Source organism: Talpa occidentalis, unplaced genomic scaffold, assembly GCF_014898055.3.
Source record: "Talpa occidentalis isolate TD23 unplaced genomic scaffold, MPIMG_talOcc4v2.1 talOcc4.9, whole genome shotgun sequence".
Lineage (NCBI taxonomy): Eukaryota > Metazoa > Chordata > Mammalia > Eulipotyphla > Talpidae > Talpa > Talpa occidentalis.
This window is the reverse complement of record NW_023605305.1, coordinates 38404138-38428968: the sequence shown is the minus strand read 5'-3', so window position 1 is coordinate 38428968 and position 24831 is coordinate 38404138. Positions and strand designations below refer to the sequence as shown.

Genomic DNA, 24831 nt, shown 5'->3' with positions numbered 1-24831 from the left:
ATCAGTAGCAATCTCGATAGGTTTTGTCCCTAGGTAATTTTAACATCTATTGCAGGTTTTGTCTCTCTCTGCTAATAAACCATTGAATGACAGGCTTCTATAAGGAAGTATTTAGGTTCTGTGTGCCATACTGTCTTTGTTGCAGCTACTCAGCTCTGCTATTGGGGACTGTATGCAGCCTAAAGACCCATTAATGTAGAGGCATGGTGGTCTCCTAGTAACGGTGACAAAAACAGGCAGCAGGACAGATCTGGCCTAGCAGGAAAAAATTGTCAACTCCTGTTATAAAGTTATTTGTTTTTTTTCTTTTAAACTAATAAAACCTATCTATCTAATATGTGTCAGGCCCCGATATCCTTTAGTCTTTATGTTCTTTTGATGTTTAAACCTTTTTTGAGTTGAATGAAAACACACACACTCCAAAAACAGGATGAAGCCTCTATCCACATTCCATAAGTTCCTTAAAAGAGGTGCTAATCTTATTAAAACAGATTGCCCAGAACCATCAAACCCAAATCCATCACTTTAGCCACCCGGGCAGCAGATTGTGGATTGTCAAGTATGTCAAAGGCCCGTGAAATCCAGGACGAGTCTTTTTCCTCTTTATTCTTCTCAATCTCTTTTCTCAAATGGATTATCTCTGCATTCATCTCCTCAGACTTCTTTTTAAATCCTTCAGTAAGCATATCTTCTTGCATCTAAAACAAAGGGGTATAGAAAAACGAAAGAAATTCTTGAATATCCCCTTTTCAGGAGTTAGATGTTATATTTAAGAACTTTGCTAAATTTGTGGTACTTTACACACAAAACTATGCTCTCTTCTTAAACAATCAGAAGATAACATTTTTAATATAATTAAATTTATTTGTTTTCTTATATCATTGTCCATTTTAGTACAGCATTTGATTTCTCTGCTACCATAGCACCTGTGGTCCATCACCATCGCATCTCTTCCCTCCCCTGTTTTGACCCCTCTGCCTGCCCCTACCCTGCTGGATGCCTCAGGCAAGTTTTGTCTTTTTCCTGACTCTTTGTTGAGTTGCCTTATATTCCACCTATAAGTGAAATCGTCTGATATTTATCTTTTTCTTTTTGATTTATTTTCCTTAACATAATCCTTTCCAACTCCATCCATATTGCTGCAAATGGCATGAGTTTACCTTTTTTGATTGCTGAGTAGTAGTCCGTTATGTATATGTACCGCATCTTCAGAAGATAGTATTTAAAGCAAAGAATATCTTCTGGGCCACATGTGGATAGTGAAATGAGGAACATTTCAACTTTACTTATATCCATTCACCATTAAGGCTTTGCTGTGGGCTGCAGCAAGCATGAGGGCAAGTGCAGTAATATGCTCCAACCAAAGGTGCAGGTTGCACGGGAGCCATTAGTTCACTTGCACAGATGTTCACTCCCACCTGGGGTAGCACAGTCTCCCATATCATGGAGATAATGGGAAAGTATAAGCTGATTGAGAAAAACATAAATACTTCCAGAGGGGAAAAGAGAGAATGCCCCCATGTAGTGACCAAGGCAAGCCACCCACACCTGCGCCAAGTCTAGAAGGTGTCAGTTCCTTATATTTCTAAATCCAGTCATGTCTGATAGTTTCAGGAGAGCATAGCTACAAATCAGGATCTTTGATGGAAGATTTCCTGAAAATTGACAATGGGCTTGGTGAAGCGCCTGGTTGCTGCTTATGTGAAAAACATGGGGCTGAAATATAAACTTTATAATCCATGAGACCCTCAGAATCCTACCTGTAAGGGAACTCATCTTGCAGAGGTTACTTATATCCTTCAAGGACATGGATGCCCAAAGTCCCCCAGACACGTCAGGGACTCAGTATGGAGCAGAAATCAAAAACCTCTTGAAAAATCACGGTTCAATACTTTTAGTAACTCAAATGACAGTAATGTGTCTCTTTTTTCAATTTTGCTTTAACTTTCTTCCCTTCCTCCATGAGGTACCAGAGCAACAGCCATCAAGAACTACTGAGACCATGTCAGACTCACCTTCAGCTTATGTTCCAGTATCATCTCCAGTTCCCTCCTATCATTTTCTCTTTCCTTCTCCAGCTTCTCTCTCAGCTGGGCTATGTTCTCCCTGAGGTCTCTCAATTGTGCCTGTGCTTGTTGTTGCTGCTCCTCCTGTTTATCTTTTAGCCATTCCTGTTCCTCCTCAGCGGCCTCCATCCTGGCTCGTTTCTCTGCCCCATGAAGGTTTTAGGAAGAGAAGAAAGTTACAGATCATAATTGAGCAACACCCTCTTAGCATAGAGATCAAATTTGAAAAGGAGAATGGGAAACCTCAAATTCCCCTAGTGGCCACACTATCAAAAGCAGGCCTGAGAATATGGTAGAAAAGACTGATGGGAATCCTGCCTCTTATTTTCAGAATTAGCAGGGTATACATGAATGAGGGAAAGCTTTTTCTATCAATGTGCAAAGCAGGAAACTGTTACCCTACCCCCACACCCCACCCAGCAACCATGTGGGTAGAGCCCTACCCCATACCTGCAAAGGCCTTCTGCTCAGCAGTGAGGGCTCTGTCAGCCTGCAGGATGTATTTCTCTATTGGTGTCTGTGACTGCAGGAAGTCCTGAAGGGCCTCATTTGCCTGAGGAACAAGAAGAAGCAAAGAACACAGATTTCCATTGAGAATTGTTCTGTACAAGTCCACCATGTCATTTTTTATTTTTTGCTTAAAAATAGTCTCAGCACTGTCAAGATGTCTCCAGCCACTCCGACAAGAGTTGTTCCCTGGCCAGGTTGCTGAGCCACATGGTGTGGCAGACCTCTCCTGTCTCACCCACTGCTCCCCTTAGCAGTGTATTTCAGTAGATCCACCTATTCTGCTCTCCATTCTGTCTCTGGTGAATCCTCTCACCCCCCACACCTCTGGCCTATACCCCAGTTCTTGTAGGCATAAATAAATAAAATAAATCTTTTTTAAAAATGCTGCAGGATCCCCCTACAAAGAGTTCAAACTCAGTATGACCAGAGGGTGTCCAAATCTCCCTTCCTCCTACACACACACACACACACACACACACACACAGAGAGAGAGAGACATAAACGTGTGTGTGTGTGTATGTATGTATGTAAAATAGCATGTTTATCTGTGGCTCTTCCTTTTGGACAACACCTTAACCTGGAGAGCATGTGCAAATACTTCAAATTCCCCCCCTCCTCTGGGAGGCTTCCCTGGATGGCACACACTGTGAAATGCACACTCTAATCACACTGCCATTCTCCCACCACTTGCTAGATGTGTAGCTCCAGGCAAGTTACATCCCCTGCCTGTGCTCCCTAGCTCCATCTACAAAATGTGGGAAACAGGGATCGATTCTTGTAAATAGTTTTTGGAGGATTAAATGAAAATGTCTGAAGAACTCAACTACAGGCAATAGCAGTTGTTTTTATGTTTTACAATAGCAGTTTCTTTTTACATTTCTTACCATAATATCACAGGGCTGCCCAGAATCTAAGGTTGATAAGCATCATCACTGTGTATGTAGTTGTCTATGGACTGGACTGCCTTTCACTTTGATCAGCCTTGACTTTAACTTGTAAATCATTACCCCTTGACATATTGAAGGTCATGTTACTTCTTTTTTTTTTTTTAAGATTGATTTATTTATTTTATACAAGCACTGGGTATAGTCAGAAGCGCGGGAGGGTGAGAGAATTCACCAGAGCCAGAGCGGGGAGCAGAGCAGGCAGAAGGACCGAAGTACACTGCTGAGGGGAGCAGTGGGCGGCAGGAGAGGTCTGCGCGCCATGTGGGACCCTCCTCCAGTGGCCGGGGAGCAGCCGGGGATAGAACTGGCGCTGCAGAGGCTGCGGGCAGCTTCGCAACCCAGTTCTCAACCGCTGCGCCACCGGGGTGGCCCCATGGTAATTCTTAAAGACATAAAAGATTTCCCTTCTCTCTCTTGTGAATTTCAGATATCTATACTCATTTTAGGGGAATGGACATTCATATTCTCCTCCAGGAATAAATAGCAAAGAGTGGGCCTTAAAGGCTGAAGCTCTCACAGTGGTCCCCACCCCCCCACCCTTGATTCTCCCAATGATGCTGTTTTCAGGACAAGCCCTTGATTCCTCTCTGGACCTCCCCATTCATCTTCATTCCTCACCTTCACTCCTTTTCTGGGCACGCACAGATAGTCTCTCTTAATCCTTTCCATTGCTTCCCTGTAGAGCTTGTGCCCTCCAGGAGCATGGAAAGTTCCTGCTGAAATACTTTCCTCTAGGTCCTCTGAAAGCTCCTCAAGTAGTTCCTGGCAGTATTTACCAGATGCCTCTTCATTCTGCTGCAGGAAATCCTCCTCCTTCTTCTTTATGATTTTCTGGAAGGGGAATGCAGAGGATGTCACCAGAGGGAAACAGAGGAGGTAAAATTCCAGAGGATCTGTTAGATGGAAGGTCTAACTGTTGTCCTCTTAAGAAGAGCATTCTAGCAGAGCAGCACTAGCAATGGAGCGTGAATCAAGAAATTTTCTCTCAACTCCAAACATGCTGTGTAATACCCTGCTAAAGCTTTGTCGTGATAAACTGAGATTGCACTATTCATTCTTTACTGTTCCTAGTGGAGCATCCTATATTTTCAATAATGCAATGATACATCTGAAAACAAAAATAAATACAAACAATGACCAGTTAAGATTGTCTGTCCTGGGAAATCAGGGCCGGGGCCTAGGAGTGAGGAGGGCTAGTGAGCAGCCAGCTCAGGAATGACAGGGGAGTGCTGAGCCCATCACATAGTTCTCTGAAGGAAAAATCAATGTTGATTTTGCTTGAGGGATCAGACAGATCCTGAATAATTCCCCAAAGTCTGAGGGGGGGAAAGGAGGGAGTAAGAGTCCTCTATGGTTCTGTCATAGGAATCCAGACTGCTTTGCCCTGGATAGGAAATGAGCTGTGGGATGAATAAGCAGATCTCAAGGCATCGTTCTAGAAGGGCGAGAATCAGGAAAGGAAAGTACCATGAGTAGCGTCTGGTACTCTCGCTTGTCATCGTTGAAGGAATGTTCCATGAAGACTGCAGTGGCCTCCCTCTCACAGGCTGTGTGCACGTCCAGTAACTCCTGGAGTGTGTCTGTGGGGAAGCTCACTTGCTGGGCCATCTGCTGGCTGTAGTGCTCGGCTGCCTTGTCCACGGCTGCTGAGTTCTCAAGCTGGGCCAGAGTTGTCACTGTGTTCTCCAAACAAGGAATTGCTCCACTGTTGATGGTATCCACATAGGTCACCACCAGAGTTGCAAGCCCTGAATAAAGCAAGAAATTGATAAATATCTATTTTCAATTGATATTGAAAGATTTTGACATTATAGTTCTAAAAGCTCCTCTCTCTCTCTCTTTCTATTACACAGAGAGAGAGAGAGAGAGACACACACACACACAACTACTTTATTGTCATCACCTTCATTTCCATATTTGTTCTTTATTCTCTAAGCCATAATATTTTTAAAACATTATATACCTTTATATGACATAATCAGAACTGTCTGGAAATCATTATTTCACATTAACACAAATTAAGAGAAAAGACTGCAAAGGAAATCACGCAAGATATTTATTCCTCATTCTTATACTTTCAATGGATTTTCCAAGATTCGTATTTCTTTTGGACTAGCTTAAACTCCAAGATGTCTTCTTGAGAAAAACACTTCTTCTATAGGCCTCCCCCCATGAAGAATATATACTCTGTTTTTAAATCCAGTTAGTGATTTTTATCACCTCTAGTGGCATTCTTTTTAAATGTGGGAACTCCAGATACCAATGACAATGTTTGGGGGTTGAGAAAGGGATTTATTAATCTCATGATGAGAATTAATTACTGAAATACGTATTTGTCTGTGGAATATGAATATTTATATAAACAATTCTATATAAAATGAAACAGAGCTGCTGAAGAACACATAATTCAATAATCACACATATCAGTCCACCCAAAAATATGATTTAGGTAAAGCAGACTCACGTTTCCCAGTGATCTTGACCCCTTTCCTGAGGCACTTGGTTCTTGCATTGGTGAAGATATAGGAACGGAATTTATTTGATTGTTTCAGGAATTTAGGATCCAGTTGACTTTCCGAAGCATCCTCAATATGGGCTAAGAGCACCGTGTCTTGTACTGGCCGGTCAAAGACAAAACACTTCCGTTTTGGGAAAAAACGCCTGATACACTCTCTGGGTCTGTTGGACAATTGTGCTCTGTCACTCTTACCTGAGAAAGACAGAAAACAGAGTTACACAGCCTTGGTACAACACAGGTAAATATTTTTAGGACTTGGGATTTTTAATCTTTAGAATCTTCTGTGCTCATAGAATTCTTTTAACATTGTCATACAAATTGCAAATCATATTCATGTGAATGACATATCACTGCAGAGAAATTTTAGGAAAACATCCTTCCCAGGCTTAGAGATGGATGAGGGGTATCCACAGAATCAACCATGGGGCCTGGTTTATTAGATATTTGTCTAAAAAATGATTTAATGGTTTGCTTAAATGCAGTCATTAGAAGTTATCAAGAAATAATGATCTAGGTTAAGTACCAATTTTTTTTTTAAGATTTATTTTATTTATACAAGAGCCAGGGTACAGTCCAGATGCGCGGGAGGGTGAGAGGATTCACCAGAGGCAGAGCGGGGAAGAGAACAGGCAGACTCATGAAATACACTGCTGAGGGGAGCAGCGGGCGACACAGGAGAGGTCTGCTTGCCATGTGAGCTGCTCTGAGGCTGGCCTGGCGGGGATCGAACCGGCACTGCAGAGGCTGCGGACACCTTCACAGTGCAGCGTTCAACCGCCTGCACCATCAGGGAGGTCCTAGGTTAAGTACCAATTTCTGATCCAATTAAACACATGTTGGAAGTAGATGAAAGTAAACACTGTTGAAACACAATGAAGAGGCGCTACCTAGATGATGCAGTAATGGTTAGCACAGGACATAGGATACTATTTTCAATTGTGGAGAATTCCATTGATGCAATAAGAATTCACATAGCACAGAAATGACTAACTATTTTTCAGTCTGAAGACTATAATGTGAGGATCACCATTACATAAACACATTGGTTTTGTCAAGTACTCACCCACTTAAATGCAATTCATTAAAATTACTTAAAATAACAAGACACGAATAAATATGTTAAGGGTGCTATAAGTAAAACAATATAACAAATCTGGCTGTTTTCAGAAATAATAAAAAATATATACTGAAAGTAGATTGTAGGGTCTATTTAGGATATTCACTTTTTGTAGACAATACAACAATCCAAGCTCTAGTAAGTTTTCTCCCTCTTTGAGAAGGTTTACAATTAGGGGAATATGTTCTGTACTGTGATTTCATGCCTAATAATTCCAGAGCTTATTGTTTCCTCAACACAGAAAGGAGAAGCATAACAAGGAACACGAATGTTTAGTCTTTAAAAAGGTTTGGCACCAACTCTATCTAGGTAGTAAGGCATAACTTAAGTGCAGGTTAGTTTTGAATCATTTCAGTCTACTTAAATTTTTTCTTCTTGGTTTGTTTAAATGCTGTCGGGCCATACTGAGGCTTATCTTTTGCACCTGCCCTCTACTCTAGATGTGCCTTAATATCTAGATATCATTGTCACTGATATCTGGAAGGTCCCAGGCACTATTTCTATGGTCCTCGATCCAGCCTCTAGTACAAATGCAACCCCAGTGCTTAGTGACCCCCAGCCTCGAGAGGACCATCCCCTGCCAGCCTGTGTTTTCATACCTGCAATCAGCTTCAAGGCATTGTCCAGGTACTCATCTGCTGAGATAATCCGATCACCTATTTTCAGCTCCAGGGTGAAATCCCGGACAGTCCAGATAAAGTCTGGAAAGACACGGAGAAACTCTGTGGCCTCTTCTACGTCCTCAGCACTTGGGGAGGACTTTGACCTGATGAGTTCTGTGAGCTCTGTCACGTAACTAGGACTTAGTTAAGGGAAAAGAATTCATTATCCATAATTACCTATTTCATTTAAAAAGTCATTTGAAAAGTCATTATAGTCATTATAAACACTCTCACACTGACTTTTCACTACTCCACCAAGGACAATTCATCCACAGGAAAGGGGAATCCATTTTGGTCTGGACTCCCATCTATTTCTCAACAAAACTAGGAAGGATACTGCAGTTTCTCCAAGGTATCATTATTGATGGTGTTCATACTGTTATATACTAAACAGCTGCTGAGAAGCACGGCCAATGCAAAAATCCACGAGTCATTCTTAGGATCTCCCTGAAACACATGGAGCAAGCACATTCTTCTATTAAGAATCATTTTCTGTTCAATCATTTTCCATTTTTATTTCACATTTCTAAATTTCTTTGTATTGGTACAAAGAGAAAATCTTCACAGAATTAAAGGCAAATCTTAGCTTGGACAGTTCCAGTAACATCTCTTATCACCTCAGTTTTCTCATCTATAAAATAATTCCAGTAATATTTTTCTCAAAGTGTCCTTTTTTCTGAATGTGATTATCTAAGAGAATATTTATTAAAAAAGTAGTGTCTTTTGAGAAATCCCATGTTCAGCAATAAATGATACCCCTTGTTCTCTTAGCAAAATATAAACTATAGAATACTATGGTATCACAGTTAACACTCAAATCGAATTACATTAAATAATTATGAACCACTACTAAATTTCAAACATCTTAGTTATAGGGAAGAAAAGATAAATATGACAATTTGTATACTCAAGATGACCATCTCATGGTATTTACACACTTTAAAAACTAAATACAGCAAAGATGACAATATATTCAAAAGATATAAATAGGAGTAGTAAATCTAAAGTGAAATCATTGGCTATAACATTGAATAAAAAGGCTGAATCAGTCCAAGCAGAACCAAAGCTATGGAGTAAAGCAAAGAATGTGTGTGCTACATGAGACCTACCTAGAAATTTTGTACTGGGTATTCAAGTATTTGTAAAACATGGATTTGAGATGAAAGAAGCATACAAGCAGAAAGACCTGTAGAGGAAAAATTCGAGTTAGTAAGCAGTAAGCAAGGAGTTATTGGGGCTGACAGGTATACAGCTGAGAGAGGGTACAAAAGATAAGCCTCAAAAGCAAGCTCCCATGCAAAATGACGCCTTGAAGACAAGTGTAATTGTTTTTGTGTTTTGCATCTGTTGCTGAAGAGGGCATATAGTGTAGTAAAACAGTTTGTAAAATTTGGTGTGTTCCTGAAAACCTTTGAGGAAAAGCAATGATGAAATCTATATTTAGGAAATGGGGAATTGTAAAAGGAAATGTTGATAAATCCCCATTCCTCAGGCTCTAATGATCTGAAGAGTAAAAACTAAAAACAGCAGAAGCTGGACAAAGGAAAACAATAAAAGCTTTGAAAATAAGACTCTATGTTTGCTATGACATTTTTCTAAGTGTAGGGTAAATGGTTTTCCCGCTTTTCTGCCCTCTCACCATTAGGATTGCCCTGCCTGATGGGGCACCTGCAGTTGTTACATTGTTACTTCTGTAGGGCATGGGAAGAGTATTGAGATAGTCACCAGGAGAAGCAGAAGCAGGAGAGAGGCAGGAGAGAGAAGGGGAGAAAGAAAGCTGAGAAGCCCACGGTAGAGACTTGCTGGGGGCTTGGAGGCCTGCTGGCCTCCTGGTGCCCTGGCATCCCTGCCTGCTATGTACCTGTTTGCTACACTACATGTAAAAGCTCAATAAAAGCCTGAGAAAGCCACTGAGGGCCCCAGGACTCCTCCTTTACCCCATCTACCAGATCAGAAAACCTGCTCTGTGGCCTTCCTGGCACTACAATAAGGAAGGATGTAATTTCTACCTCCTTTTGGACATTGTAGGGTAAATGGTTTTTGAGGCTTTTCTGTCCTCCCCATCAATAGGTTTGCCCTGCCTGATGGGGTACCTGTATTTGTTACATTGTTGCAAGCTGACTTGTTTACTTTTGTGGGCCATGGGAAGAGTATTGAGATAGTCGCCAAGAAAGGCAGAAGAAGCAGGAGAGAGGCAGGCGAGAGAAGGGGATAAAAAAGCCAGAGAAGCCCAGAGTGACGACTTGCTGGGGGCTTGGTGGCCTGCGGGCCTCCTGGCCCCCTGATACCCCTGCCTGCCATATACCTGCTTGCCACACTACATGTAAAGCTCAATAAAAGCCTGAGAAAGCCACCAAGGGCTCCAAGACTCTCCTTTGCCCGTCTGCTAGATCAGAAAACCTGCTCAGTGGCCATCCTGCCACTGCAATTGGCATAGTCGGCAGGATGATTCAATGCAGATGGGTGTGGAGCTCTCTGAAGACCTCAGGAGGGACTGAGGAGTAGCAGACTGTGAGCCTGTGACAATGCTGGATGTGCCATGGCAGCACAGGAGGTGACCAGAGTCCAGGAGCTCCATGAAGAGATAAAGACACTGCAGTAGCACAGGAGGTGGACAAGGTTCGGGAGCTGTGGGACAAGAAAGGAGATGGCCCACGAGGCAGCAAAATTGTCAGGGAAGAAAGGACCATGATTAGGAGCTCGCCAGTGCTGGCACAAGGAACAACTGATGGACTTGGACTGATAATCCCGCCAGAAGGCAGACTAACTTTGGCAGGGTAATGTTATGTTTTGGAGACCCTGGGGGAGGATGGTATTGTTTGTACACCCCAGGAGATGAGAATCTGGGGGTGGCCAGTGGGTCATGGTGGCCAAAAGTAGCCTGTGTACTGCCCAGCAGCTAGGCAGAGGAAGAAAGCCAACTTAGAAAGGCAAAAACTGGTGCTGAGACTGGGAAACCCTGAGCAGCTGTTAAGCAGCCTAAGTATGTTGAGGAAGGCCAGTGAGTCTCTTAAAATCACTGGTGGGTGATGCCCTGCTGACTCTTGTGTAAGGGCGAGGAGCTAAGGAACCCGTCCCCCAAGGACATGGCTTATGGTGGAGCCCACAGTCAAAGAGGGGACCCAAGAGAGGCCATATGTGGAGCTTGTATCCATGGATCCCTGACCCATGTGCATGTGCAATGGGTTGGCCTGAGTGCAGGGGTCTGCATGTCGCATTGGTGGCTATGAAAGCTGAGTGTTGGAATGACCACAGACAGAAACCCTGAGGATTGGGCGATTACCCCCAAAGAGTACAGAATCGCCAGTCCAAGAGTGAGTGCATCCTGGGGGTGGATGCTGTGTGTGGCTTATGGCCGAGACCACAGCTGGATGGCTCCCCCTTTGAATGACTAGCTGAAATGGTGGATCATCTGCTGGTGCCAATAATCGTCTTTTGCCACTAGGTTGGTGCCCTGCCTGGAATTATTTGTGTTCTGTTGTATTGTTTCATCATTATTTTCTTTTGTGGACCATGGCTGCAGTGTTTATGTTTGTTAAGAAAAAATTGTATATAACATATAGAGACCGTATAGCAGAAAACCCTGAGGGGGTGGATTGTGGGGTAAGTATGGGGGAAAAGCATCAGGCTTTTCTGCTCTCCCACTGCGCATGTGCATTCAGCCAAACGGCGTGGCGTGCAAGGCGCGCGTGTGTGGTTGGTGTAGCTTGGCACAGTGCAGTGCAGTATGGTGCAGTGCCAAGGACAGAGGAGTGGAGTGGAGTGGCAGAGCGCTACGGAATATGGCGACGACTAAAAGCAGAGAGCATGAAGACACCAACAGGCCTGCTGGAACCGGTGATGGACCTACTCGGTATAGGTTGGTTGCTTGACAATCCACTACCACTTCATCTGTCTCAGTGCCCATCCTGCCCCAACAGACATAAATGGAGATTTACAGACATGTAGACCTTGCTTCCAATTTAATCCCCAAGCAAAGAGAAAATGAGGCCAGGAAAGGGGGAGTAGGGGATAGAAAAAGAGAGAAAGAAAATTCGTTTTCACCATAATATAAAGACAGACAACATAACATCCATATGAAAAAATATCCTGCTGGTAGGTATCTGTCTGACTCTGCTCTCCAGAAACTTCCCTTTTGTCATGCCAGGATGGGCACTGAGCAAGTTTCTAGGATAGGGGCAGACAGGGTAGAGTCCTGGAGCTCTCAGTGGCTTTCTCAGTTTTTTATTGAGCCGTTCATAGTGTGGCAAACAGGTACACGGCAGGCAGGGGTGCCAGGGGGCCAGGAAGCCGGTAGGGCAAATCTTCACTCCAGGCTTCTCTGGCTTCTTTTCTCCCCTTCTCTCTCCTGCCTCTTCCGCTTCTCTCCTGCTTCTGCTTCTCTTGGTGACTATCTCAATACTCCTCCCATGGCCCACAGAAGTAAACAAGGTAGTTTGCAACAATGTAACAACTGCAGGTACCCCATTAGGAGGGCAGAAAAGCCTGAAAACCATTTATCCTACAGCTTTCTATCTGCCACCCAGCAAAAGTTCTTGGTATTATTATCAGATCGCATGCACACTGTCTCCTTGACAGGACAGCAGGCTCTACCAGGGTAAGGTCCATACTCTCTGCTCAGTGGTATCTATAGCACTCAGCCCAAGATCCTATAACTCAGTTTTTCAATAAAAGGTTAAGAAAATGGATGGAAAAAAAACCTAAGATATCTTATCTGATCTTATCTAGAAATGTGTTTCAAGGAGACCAAAGTATGCCTCATTCAATAGAGTTTAATTTCAATATTTTAGAACAGATCATGGCAGATACATTACAAAGATCATAAGGTGAAAATTGAAAAAAAAATTTAGGGCCTCCCTGGTGGTGCAAGGGGTTAAGACACAGCCTATGAAGCTATCCGCAGCCTCTGCGGCATAAGTTCCATCCTGGTCAAGCTGGAGCACGTGGCCAGCAGACCTCTCCTGACTGGCCCACTGCTCCCCTCAGCAGTGTATTTCAGTCCCTCTGTTCTGTTCCCCACTCTGTCTTTGGTGAATGTTCTCACCCCCCCCCCACACCTCTGGCCGATACTGCAGCTCTTTTATGCATAAATACATAAATCTTTAAAAAAAAATTTTATCTGTGACTCCGCCTTACCTTTTCCACATCCCCTAGGCCCTCAGTGTCCAGAAGGACCAATTTATGGTTTTGCTTGAAGGGGTGGGGCACACACCACATCCAGATGCCCTTGGTTTGAGACTGAATTGTAGAGCCAAGGGCAAAACCTGAAAGGAAAAGGAGAGAGTAAAAGTATAAGTGACGGCATAGTCCCAGAAGGCCATGGGCTAAAAATTTAGACTTGCAGATCTGTGAATACCCTAGGTTAATCTCTCCATCTTAAGGAGGCCAACCTTGTGTGTCATCTATTGCTCATCCATTTAAAGTTTGTTTATAATGCCAATGCTATTTCCAAATGCAAACAAACAAAACTCCCTCATTGTGAAACCGGCAATCTTCACTTCACCCATGAGTTTTTTGGCTTCCCTGGACTGCAACAGGGACAGGAAGCCGGTGGCCGCATTGAGAGCAGGAAAAAGACAGTGGAGTATGCACAGCAAAGATGTACTTGATGCAAGGCAAAGCAAAATCTTTATGTGAAGCAAAAACGACACAGAAAAGCTCCTATTGCCAAGAGGGAACATGAATGACTTGCCATCCGTGGGAATCGGGAGGCTGCTTTTATCTTTTGGGGTTTCTTTATCTTTTGGTGGGGGGCTGTTCCCATTTTTTGTTTCTTTGGAGCTGTGGTTTACTGGCCTTGGGGATATGTTCAGGAGATACAGCAGTGTCTACACAGCTAATACTATTTACTAAAACAAAATGAGAAATACTATCCCTTGGTGTCTTAGAGTCAATGAGTGCTAAGAATGCTAATTTATAATGATGTTATGGAAGTCAGCCAAGTGACACCTGGTTTTAAAGCGTAGGTAGAGATAAGGGGTGGGGGAGATAGGGGGGTGAAGATGGCTTAAAGAATTGCATGCTTTATTGCCCTCATATAAGGTTGTGGCTGCATCTCATTCTTACTTGTTTTGAAGATGCCATAAATCACAACTAATTCCAGGGATCTCAGCAGTAGTTAAGACACTTTCTAAGAGGAACATGATTGTCTAATTGAAGGAAAACAGAACTTCTAAGGACCCTGCTTAGAACCAGGAATAAGAATTGTTGACACGTGGTTGATGCTGCTTCTATATTCTCATTTTCTACATACAAACATCAGTAAGTTGTTCTCTATCATTCATAGAACATTTTCTATATGGTTGAATCAGACATTCTTTACATTAAGTGACACTCATGGGCTTTGTACGGTTTGGATATACTAATCCACAAGGTGTTCTGCAATACCAAGATACCATGTTCTGCTCAGAATTGTCATGAATGCTAACTAAATCCATTTCTACTTATCATTTCTACTGTGAGTTAAAATATAAAGACAAAACACAGAACTTCTGAGAACCCTGCAGAGCTAACCCAGAGATAAATCCTCAAGGGACCTACAATTTAGATAATCAAGAAACAAAAATTAATCAAGAAAAATTGGAGGCTGGTAAAGAGAATGAAGGGAAGACAAGAAGAAACCCAGAAAAGTGTGGTGCCACAGAAGCCAAAGAAGGAAAGAATTTCAAGGAGCAGGCCGAGTCAGCATAAGATAAGGTGACATATAGGGACTAGCACAGACACAAAGAAACCCCCATTGACTCAAACAACATGGAGGTCATTGTTAAGTGTAACAAGAGCATTCAGTGGACTGTTGGGGTTTAAAACCAAAAAGGAGTCCATTGAAGAGAGAGAGATGGAAAGGGAAGTGAGATAATATATTTCTGCTTGAGGATAGATAAAAGCAAAAACTAGTATGGTAGTCATAATTAGATTTGAAGTTTAGAGAGAATTTTATAGCTGTCAGATACTTACTTATGCTGGTTAGTGAGTAAACATCAAAGAAAGCAAATCATGTGACAGCAGGCATATCTGCAAGAGTTCATGAGTGGCAGCTTAGAAAATATGATTTAGGGCCTCCCCGGTGGCGCAGTGGTTGAGCGCTGGGTTGCAAAGCTGCCCGCAGCCTCTGCGCCGCCGGTTCGATCCCCGGCTGCTCCCCGGCCACCAGAGGAGGATCCCACATGGTGGGCAGACCTCTCCTGCCCCCCGCTGCTCCCCTCAGCAGTGTACTTCAGTCCTTCTGCCTGCTCTGCTCCCCACTCTGGCTCTGGTGAATTCTCTCACCCTCCCGCGCTTCTGACTGTGCCCAATGCATGTATAAACAAAACAAACAAACAAATAAAATAAATAAATAAAACATGCCTCTATAAAAAAAAAATTATAAAAAAAAAAAAAAAGAAAATATGATTTAGAGAGCACTAGTATGAAGGATTTTTCTTTTATAAACTGCAAAAAAAAAAATAGGAGTAAGACTTGGGAACAGAAAAAGGTTGGGTAAAATAGTGCTGGTGAGAATTGGACTTAGAAGTTGTTTTTAAGAAGAAATTTGGTTTCTCTCTTCACTTGTGCCACGAGGAGTGGTGAGAAGTTGAGATGCAGCTAGAATCAAACAAACAGACTTTGTCACAACAGTTTTACTCACCAAGCTTTTGTCCTGCAAGACAATTCATCAAGTAGGATTTTCCTGTACGATACAGTCCAACAATAGCCACAACCACCACAGGCTGAGAAATCTTTCTAAGAAACTTTAAGGCTGTCGGATTCACCGACAACTTCTCTTTTTTGTTTTCCACCAAACAGATGGGATTCGACATAATGGGTCCAGAAGCCATGGTAACCTGCAAATCCAAAAGAATCTCTTTGTGGAGATAAACTCACAAACTTATTCTCTGAGTAAGGGTTAACCAAAAGCATGTGTATATAAGAGAGCATTAGTAGACCACAGAGATCTTCTTTCATCAGAACCTCTGATGATGGTAGTGATGAAATGTTAAATATTACCAGTCACCAAGGTTTTACTTCCATAGTAAAAATAAAATCCAAGCTTATGTATTGAGAATCTAAAAGACTTATGTACCTGAAATTGTCGATAGCACAAAGGCATGAGTGGTAGATCTGTATTTTCAAATCTATCCAGTGAATAAGGCAGGGAAGTCTGTTTCACTATGTCATGCTTTACAACCTTATCCAGCAGAAGAATTTCTCAACATTCATTACCCCTTAAACTCGTCAATCACTTATGTACAGTGGCCTTCTATTGACAATCCTGTAACAACAGTATATTCTCTAATGAGTTAATAGAAGAGACGAGTTTCTTTTATTTTTGCCCTCCTTCTACAAACCACTCTGCAATTTCTTGACCAGACTTTCCTGCATCACCAGTGTCTCATGAAAGGCTCGGGTCACCAGGTTTTTTTTTTTTTTTAAAAGATTTATTTATTTAAAAAAAAGATTTATTTATTTATGCATACAAGATCTGGGGTACAAGCCAGAGGTGCAGGGGGTGACAGGATTCACCAGAGACAGAGTGGGGAACAGAACAGGCAGACTGACTGAAATACACTGCTGAGGGGAGCAGCGGGCGAGTCAGGAGAGGTCTGCTATGCCATGTGGGTTGCTCCCTGGCCGGCCAGGGATCAAACTCATGCTGCAGTGGCTCTGGATAGCTTCATAGGTTGCATCTTAAACCCCTGCGCCACCAGGGAGGCCCTCACCTAGTATTTCCTGAATGATGTTTCTTGTTTTTATTCCTTGATACCTAGCCCTATCAGAATGTCTTTCATTTGTTTAAAAACAATGGATATGTGTCATTATGTACATGAACTTGTGCTTACTTCCTTGGATAAAATTATTTATAAGCTATAGCCCCTGCTCTCAAAGTAACATGAGTAACCCTATCAGCTATTATGAGGTTTAGCTGTCAGACTCACACATACAAAAATGGCTTGTAAACAATTAATTATCCTACTCTCTTATATAAATTGCGATATTAGTTGTCCATAATTGGTAGGGCCGATTTTTCCCAGAAAGGATTCAGGTGCAGGACCCTTCTATCATGTGCTCAGCCAACTAAAGGGGTAGTTTAAGGTCCCACAAGGTGTGCTGTATATCTCTAGTAAAGACAGATTGGAGACTGGAGCGAAGGACGGAACCTTCCTTTGAGAACTCATCACTTCAGTGTAAAATCAGTAGATCTTAGTCGCATTACCACATCCAGCCACAGAGGAAGCTGGGATCACCATACGTATTCTGGGAAACATATACAGCAAATAAGCAGGTGTTCTGTTAGTACAGGAGATGGGAGAAATGGGTAAGAAGGGACTAGCGGTGTTTGCTGGTCACCATCTCCACAAGGAAGATGACAGGCAACACGACATAGATCACAGGCACTGTGTATCACACTTGCAGTGCTCTCCACTGGAGTCTAGCTTTGAGGAAAGATGTCCTATCTCTTCTCTGCTGGGCACATAGGAGGTTTGATGAGTTGAAATGACCCTGGGGAAAGAGGCCTCTATGAGAGATATGGTTTGATTCATGTATTGAGATGACTTAATTTAGCTTAAGAATGCAGAAGAGGGCCTCCCCAGTGGCGCAGCGGTTGAGCGCTGGGTTGCGAAGCTCCGTGGCCTCTGCGGCGCCGGTTCGATCCCCAGCTGCTCCCCGGCCACCAGAGGAGGGTCCCACATGGCACGCAGACCTCTCCTGCCGCCCGCTGCTCCCCTCAGCAGTGTACTTCGGTCCTTCTGCCTGCTCTGCTCCCCGCTCTGGCTCTGGTGAATTCTCTCACCCTCCCGCGCTTCTGACTGTACCCAGTGCATTTATAAACAAAACAAACAAACAAACAAACAAACAAACAAATAAATAAAACATGCCTCTAAAAAAAAAAAAAAAAAAAGAATGCAGAAGAAAACCTTGGAGAATGCAAAGAGTGATGATCCTGGGAGAACATGGGGTTGCAGAAGCAAGACAGAGTGAGCAAGCAGAAGAGGGAAGAGGTCAAAATGGTAAACACTGGAGAGTTCAGTGCAATGTCAGCAAGGAGGCCAAGGATGACCTCACTGAGCAGGGATTTACTTGGGAACAGGAGCCAGAGCTGGAGGGAGGGCTGACCCTGTAGAACCAGCTGGATCTGAAGGAGGCCCCTTCTAGGAAGCAAAGATATAATGTCCTCCTAGATGCCAATAGACAAATGAAGCATTTAGTGGTGAATCCCTGTCTCCACTATTTACTTTCCAAAATAATAATCAGAATAAGAAAGTATGTATCTATTTAAAAAGGTGTTACAAAATATCATGGGGTAAATCTAAGTGAAAGGCACGTGATAGTTGATTATAATCTTAAAAATTTTCTTTAAGTCAGAATTAATGTGCAAAATGAAAGTTTAATTTTAAATAGTTCAGTAATAAAAACTATGATTATTGCATGAGTCTCTCCTTATAAAGGTTTGATCATTCATATGTCAAAGTGACTATATCTGTGGGTCTCTGCGGTGGCTCAGTGGGTTGAGTGCAGCACTGTGAAGTTGTCCATAGCCTCTGCAGTGCCAGTTCCATTCCCAGCTGGCCAGGCAGATTCCCACATAGCAAGGCAGACCTCTCCTGTCTCAGCCACTGCTCCCCTCAGCAGTGTACTTTGATCCTCCTGCCTGTTCTGCTCCCTCCTCTGTCTCTAGTGGATTCTCTCACCCTCCCGTGCCTGTGGCCTGTACCCCAGTGCTTGTGTAAATAAATATTTTTTTTTTAAAAATGTAAAAAAAATGACTATATCTCTAAGTTTTCTATTGGACTATGAAAAAGCATTTACAAGTTAAAAACCACAAGGATCTTATTATTTTTAACTCTTGATTATAGATATTTCTAATTATTTAAATTATTTCATATTAATACATGAATGGATCGACACGGTAAATGAAGGAGAGCCAGGCTAAGTTTCTCACAGGCAGGAACTTTATTGTGCCCCTGGTGAGGTTCGCTGACCCCTGCGAGGGTCTGAGAAGTTGCATTCCCGTTGTTGGGGAGAGATGTCCTTTTTTAGGGTGAGGAAAGGTTAGGCAGGAAACTGGGTTTGCAGGGCGGGAAAAAGTTTATTGTCTGATTTTTTTCTATGTGAGTTTCCGCATTCCTGGCCCCCTGCATCGATCTTTCAATACAGCTTCACAGAATTCTTGCAGTATTAAATATGGTTAATACATGAAAAATTGACATCCGAATTGCATGTTGAGGACCATCTTCTGTCTGTTTTCCAGTGTCCTGCAGGGGGCAGTCAGGAAATGTCTGAAAAAGGGAGGAGCGGGGAGAAAGGAAGGTGGGAAGAATAGTAAGAAAACAAGCGTTCTCAGAGCTTTGACCCGGGGGTCCTGGTTTGGTCCCTTAATACTAGAAAAACTCCAGCCTCCTCCCTGCAGGTTGAGAGCAGGTGCAGCCCTCCTCCCCTGCAGGGCTCCTGTGCAGCTCTAGTGATGCCTGAGGAAAAGCGTATCCGAAAGACCAGATGCAGGCTACGACCTCGAAACTGCTTGGAATTCACACACAGAAGCTGAGTTGCCCAGAGCAAAGGCTACCCCCTCACCCCCCGGGGGCTCCATCTTTCCTCTGCTTGTCCCACTCCCCGGGGATCTTGCGCCTGGGATTTATTGATGTGGTTATTTAACTGGAATGAAGGTAACAGACCAAGTTTAGCAGAGGACTTAGGTGTCTCTGGAGCTGTAAATCGAGATCAGTTCCCTGGTGCCCTCACTTGTCACTTGCACTCTCCTCTTGAGTCTGACTCCACTAGAAACCGACTGTTATCTGCATCTGCTGGATATTAAAGCTTCCAAGCAAGGGTTAGCTTCAGAGGCAACATCAAAATTGAAAGGACGTGCACTTCAGTTTTAACTGTAAGTGGGTGTTAACATTTTTTTTTATATATTTATAAAAGAGGCTAAAGATCTGAGTGTGTGTGTGAAATGCAGTAGATAATCCTTGCTGGCTTCCTTCCTGCTTCTCAAATACACTACCACTTTAGTTATCTTAGTTTTTCTTTGGGGGGGACAGGAGTTGGAGGGGAAGGTGTAAATCTTTTCCTTAGAATCCCATCATTTCTCTCTCCCCCCTTGTATTAACATAAGTACTTTTTCATTAATAAGTCTGTATTTAACTGTTCAGCAATCAAAAAAGATAAAACAACTGTCTGTATCTGTGTTTTATGTCTGTATATCCTTTCCTTGTGCCTGTCTTTTCCGCAAAATGCTGTAGTTATATAGTCCTATACATTATATGGTCCTAAAGTTAATATGGTCTTACAGATATTGTAAAAAAAATTAACAACTGTTAAAATGTTTCAAAATCACATCATCTGGGGTAATTTTTGGTTAATAGTAACTAATTTGTAATCTAATGGGTTTTAAAACATGAACTTATAAGGTGTTAACATATTATCTCTTGTCTGCATTAATTATTAATATTGGGTACATAATAATGTCTTTTAAGAGCCAAAAAAATGAAAGTTTAAAAATTTCAGGTTTTTCAAAAAAGGGGGAAGGGGAACTCCAGTTATGAGGTTAAAAACTAACGGTTATGGTTTGACTGTCAACATTGTACTACTGTTACAGGGCAACCCCGCTCTAAAACGGTTTGCCTGACTGTGGGTCCTCGCCTGCACTCTTAAAGGGGACTTAAACGCAGGCACAAACAAAAGATTTATTTATAAGAGAAAAGAAAATGAGGAAATGTACAACTCAGGGAGAAAAGAGGGAGATAATTTCTTAAATGCATCCTACCCGTTCCACCAACCTGGAATCCCAAATGATCAGCAGAGACCAAACCTGCCTGGCCAAGAGCGCAAGGCAAGAGACAGTGAGAGACCTCACTAACATGGCTGGTTATATTCAAAAGCAGGAGAAAATGGCTGCTTAACTCTGCCCTTAGGTCCTGGCAACCTCCCTTTGGGGATCATGGGATTTGTAATTCCCAGTGTCTTGATGGAGTGGGGGTGGCATCCACAACCCTGTATGGAGTTTGCTCGGGACATCCTTTCCCCCTAACACTACTAAACTGAGCCGGAGCTTTCATAAAAATTAAATATTGTTATTACTGCTATTTTCTAATAGTTATGACAAAGCTTCCCAAACATTCAATTTAGTTTACTTGGTGAAATAAAACTTAAAAAGAAAAGATTGGCACTTAAAAAAAGTAAAACTTTGGGCCTCCCCAGTGGCGCAGCAGTTGAGCACTGGGTTGCGAAGCTGCCCGCAGCCTCTGCAGCGACTGTTCGATCCCCAGCTGCTCCCCGGCCACCGGAGGAGGGTCCCACATGGCGCACAGACCTCTCCTGCTGCCCGCTGCTCCCCTCAGCAGTGTGTTTCGGTCAGTCTGTCCGTTCTGTTCCCCACTCTGGCTCTGGTGAATTCTCTCACCCTCCCGCGCTTCTACTGTACCCAGTGCTTGCAAAAATAAATAAAAAAAAAACTCAAAAAAAAAAAAAAAACAAGGATTCTCACCCAACCAAAACTAACTTTGGGAAGCTAATTATGGGGGTAATGTGAGTGAAATGATAGGTCTTAAAGAAGGATGATTTGAGATTTAAATTAGATACTATCATGTTTTAGCATAGCATGAAATACAAAGAGGAGTTCAATGGGCATTTGTCAACTTAATGGAGATTAATGTAGAATAATTGTGTTAGCAATGGTCTATTGGTTTGTGCATTTCCTCATAGTCTACAAACTTAGCATTACTAAGAAACAAATTCTATAAAAAAAATTTTATAGAGAGCAAATTCAAACATACTGTTCCTGTGCTGCCTCCTTTTGTCTGCTTGATTCTTTGGTGTAAGGAGCAAAGAATATGAAAATAAAATTAGCTTCTAACAGCTGCACCATCGTTACTGGATCTGCACTTTCCTTAGAGGATTAAAGTGACAATATTGACTAGAAACCACTTTACTCTTAGCAGTGAATGAGCCACTGAACTTTTAACTTCAAATTAACTTCAAATTAACAAAGTGCATCCTGTTCAGGACTAGTTTTCCATGTCTGATCTGTATAGGGATCATCTGGAGGGATTGGCAAAACCAGATTCTGTATTTTAACATATGTTGAGAATGACTCCAATATTCTTATAAAAACCAAACCAAAATACACTAGAGAAAGGGAGACAGTAGGACAGACAGGAAAAGGGAGATAAGAAATAGTTTGAGAGAGGGATTTGACTACTTACAGAACTCTCACTTTTAAGCTCTCTCAAGTAGGACAAACAGGAAGTAAGATTCAAAAGAAACTATTGAAATGGAGGCAAGGTGAAATGTAGCAGACCAAGCAAGGCCTAAGCTTGACCTATCTCAAGAGGACAAGTTAAGGCTATGGGAAAATTCCAGGTCAAAACAAAGAGGCCAGGTTCCAGTTCAAAAATAAGATGTATGTACCCTTTGTACCTGAAACATGGAATGTGGTGAAACATTCTGCGGCTTGTAACAGCACAGTTTGGCTTCTGTACTCCTGCTTGCTGTGGCAACTGCAAACTCCTGGGTGCAGTTTTTGCTTTAAAAACCCTTATCACCCCCTACTTGGGCTGCTCCCTACAAGAGGGACAATCGCTGGCCGGCTAATAAAGGCTTTTTTTAGATCTGATTCAGACTCAGGTCTGTGTCTGGGGGAGACTCTACAACACTATCTCTTAGATTCCAATTGCTGGGAAGCACTTTGACGGGTACCCCCGGTGTCTGCAGCATCTAGTGCCTGCCCAGTGCTGACAACAGGCCAGGCAGCCCCAACCTCTCCCCACTGCCCTGGCTGCTGCACTGAGCTGACATTCCAGAGGCAGTGCACCCAGGGCAACATGGCAGGTCTGGATGCTAAACTGCAGCTGCTGCTGCTACATGTGGAGAAGGTGAGCTTCCCCAGAATTAAACCCCCAGCACAGACCCCTAAAGGACAGGCAGGAGCAACTGCCCTTCGACCCTTCCCTTGGTTGTCTCTGAATCAGAAAGCAAGACGTGAGTTCCAGACAGTTACAAGTCACAGAAGGACATACCTGCTTTGCAGCCCCTTGGGTTTAAGAACAGCTCTGCTTCCTCTCAGCTCTTGCTCACTTCTTGCTGTTCCCCCTATCCATAAACTAATGCAGAAAGAGGGAGTTTACCATTGCTGCAAGTAGTGATGAGAGGAAGCTGAAATTGAAAGTAAAGTAATTTTTGGTATTTTCAGTTAGGAGAGTTGTCGGTCCGTCCTGCAGGCCGACGGGGTTCAGGAACACGGCGGAGGGGCTGGGGATGAAAGATGCGTACACTCACTTGGCTGGAAGCAGAAACTCTTTTATTACTGAGGGGCAGGGATATATATAGGAAAGTCTGCACATGCGCTTTACGTGGTCTGCACATGCGCTTTACATGGCCTTATAACTTCCGGTTATTATTGCATCAATTTTTGCCGAATCATGCTTGAGCGGAAGCAACCACTACCCCAGGTCCCTCTGCTGGTGAGCCCTGTACTAACAGCTCCCCCATTTTTACGTTATAAAGAAAAAAAAAAGGGGGGGGAACGCACCGGGGCCTGTCTTAGGTTGTGGCGGTCGTATTCACGTGCTTACCCGTCATGGCCACCCACCACCAGATTCCTAGGTAAGGTAGTGGAGCTGTCTTAGGTTGCAATGGATTACACCGCCATCTTACCCGTCATTGGCCTACAGGTGGTCGAGGGCAATGTTTATCCACACCCTGGGATTTTTCAGTGGGCTGTAATGGAGAATAGTGCACGTTTTGGAGAGCTACTCGCAGATTTTTGCGTCTATTCCACTGGCGCCACAAGATGTAGAAAATGATTCCCAGGTAGAAGAGGATTGTACCTAGGAGTGATATTGCTTCCCCCAAGAATTTGGCCAATCCTCAGGCCTTGGAGAGCCAAGAGAGAGCTTGATCAGGGCTATAGGCCGAAGCTCGGGTGTTATTGATGGTTACATGGTTACATTGATGGTTACATGCTAAGGGACATCATGGGGTGATCACCTTGTGTATCCTTTTCTTACAGGTAATAGTCTAATTTCAGAACCTCAATCTGTGTCTGCTTCTAGGACAGGTGGGTCAAATTTTATCAGGGGCCTCCCCGGTGGCGCAGCGGTTGAGCGCTGGGTTGCGAAGCTGCCCGCTGCCTCTGCAGCACTGGTTCGATCCCCGGCTGCTCCCAGGCCACCGGAGGAGGGTCCCACATGGCACGCAGACCTCTCCTGCCGCCTGCTGCTCCCCTCAGCAGTGTACTTCGGTCCTTCTGCCTGCTCTGCTCCCTGCTCTGGCTCTGGTGAATTCTCTCACCCTTCTGCACTTCTGACTGTACCCAGTGCATGTATAAATAAACAAACAAACAAATAAATAAAATCAAATACATGCCTCTGAAAAAAAAAATTTATCAGAAGTTTTGTTTTGGAGCACAGACACAAAAAAGGAGTGTGTTTACTGTGGTGTTGGGAAGATCAGGGTGAGGCCCAATGCTCGGGGGTGAAAGAATTCATCAGATATTGAGTGGAGACCAGAACGGGAAGATTTATTGAAATACACTGTTAAGAGGAGCAGCGGGAGAGACAAAAGTCTGTGCCCTAAGAGGATTTGAGACTCTTTTATCCTCTGTTTTCACGGGCTTTCTAACTTGGAGAGCAATTTGCACCAGTTATCTACTGGGATGTATGGTCTCTGGTACTGGCCCTTGACACAAAAGCCTCTGCTTCTGGCCTCTGCTTCTGCATTCCTGGAACTGGGCTGGTTTTCTGGTCATGATGGTCAGTTTTATGACCTTTTCCCCAAACCTTATTTATTCACTCATCTATGCCGGCCTCCCAAAGCTCTCTGCTGGGTCAGGAGTGGGGACTTAGTTTTTAACCTTATTGCATTGTATTTACTCCACCTGCCTGAGTTCTTGCTGGGTGCTTGGAATGCATCCACACAGTGCACAGCTAATTGTCTAAGACCCAAGAGCACAGCACTGCAAGCAGCTCCTAGATTGGCCAAAGAGAAGCAAGTGATGATGGAATATGGCCACTGTGAGGAGAAGGAGACTGGGTAG

The 24831-nt window shown here is 43.3% G+C and overlaps 1 protein-coding gene across 1 annotated transcript; it reads right to left on the bottom strand.

Moving 5' to 3' along the window:
• LOC119236474 (guanylate-binding protein 6-like) lies at window positions 1-23071 on the bottom strand. The gene is made up of 11 exons (XM_037500310.2): window positions 22814-23071; window positions 15445-15640; window positions 12957-13084; window positions 8158-8267; window positions 7758-7954; window positions 5988-6233; window positions 4991-5271; window positions 4142-4354; window positions 2517-2619; window positions 2016-2209; window positions 1-698 (listed from the first exon to the last, which is right to left on the bottom strand). Exons 2-11 carry the CDS (start codon window positions 15632-15634, stop codon window positions 483-485), a joined length of 1878 nt encoding a protein of 625 aa, XP_037356207.1. The 5' UTR covers window positions 15635-15640; window positions 22814-23071; the 3' UTR covers window positions 1-482.
• Window positions 23072-24831: the final 1760 nt, after the last annotated feature.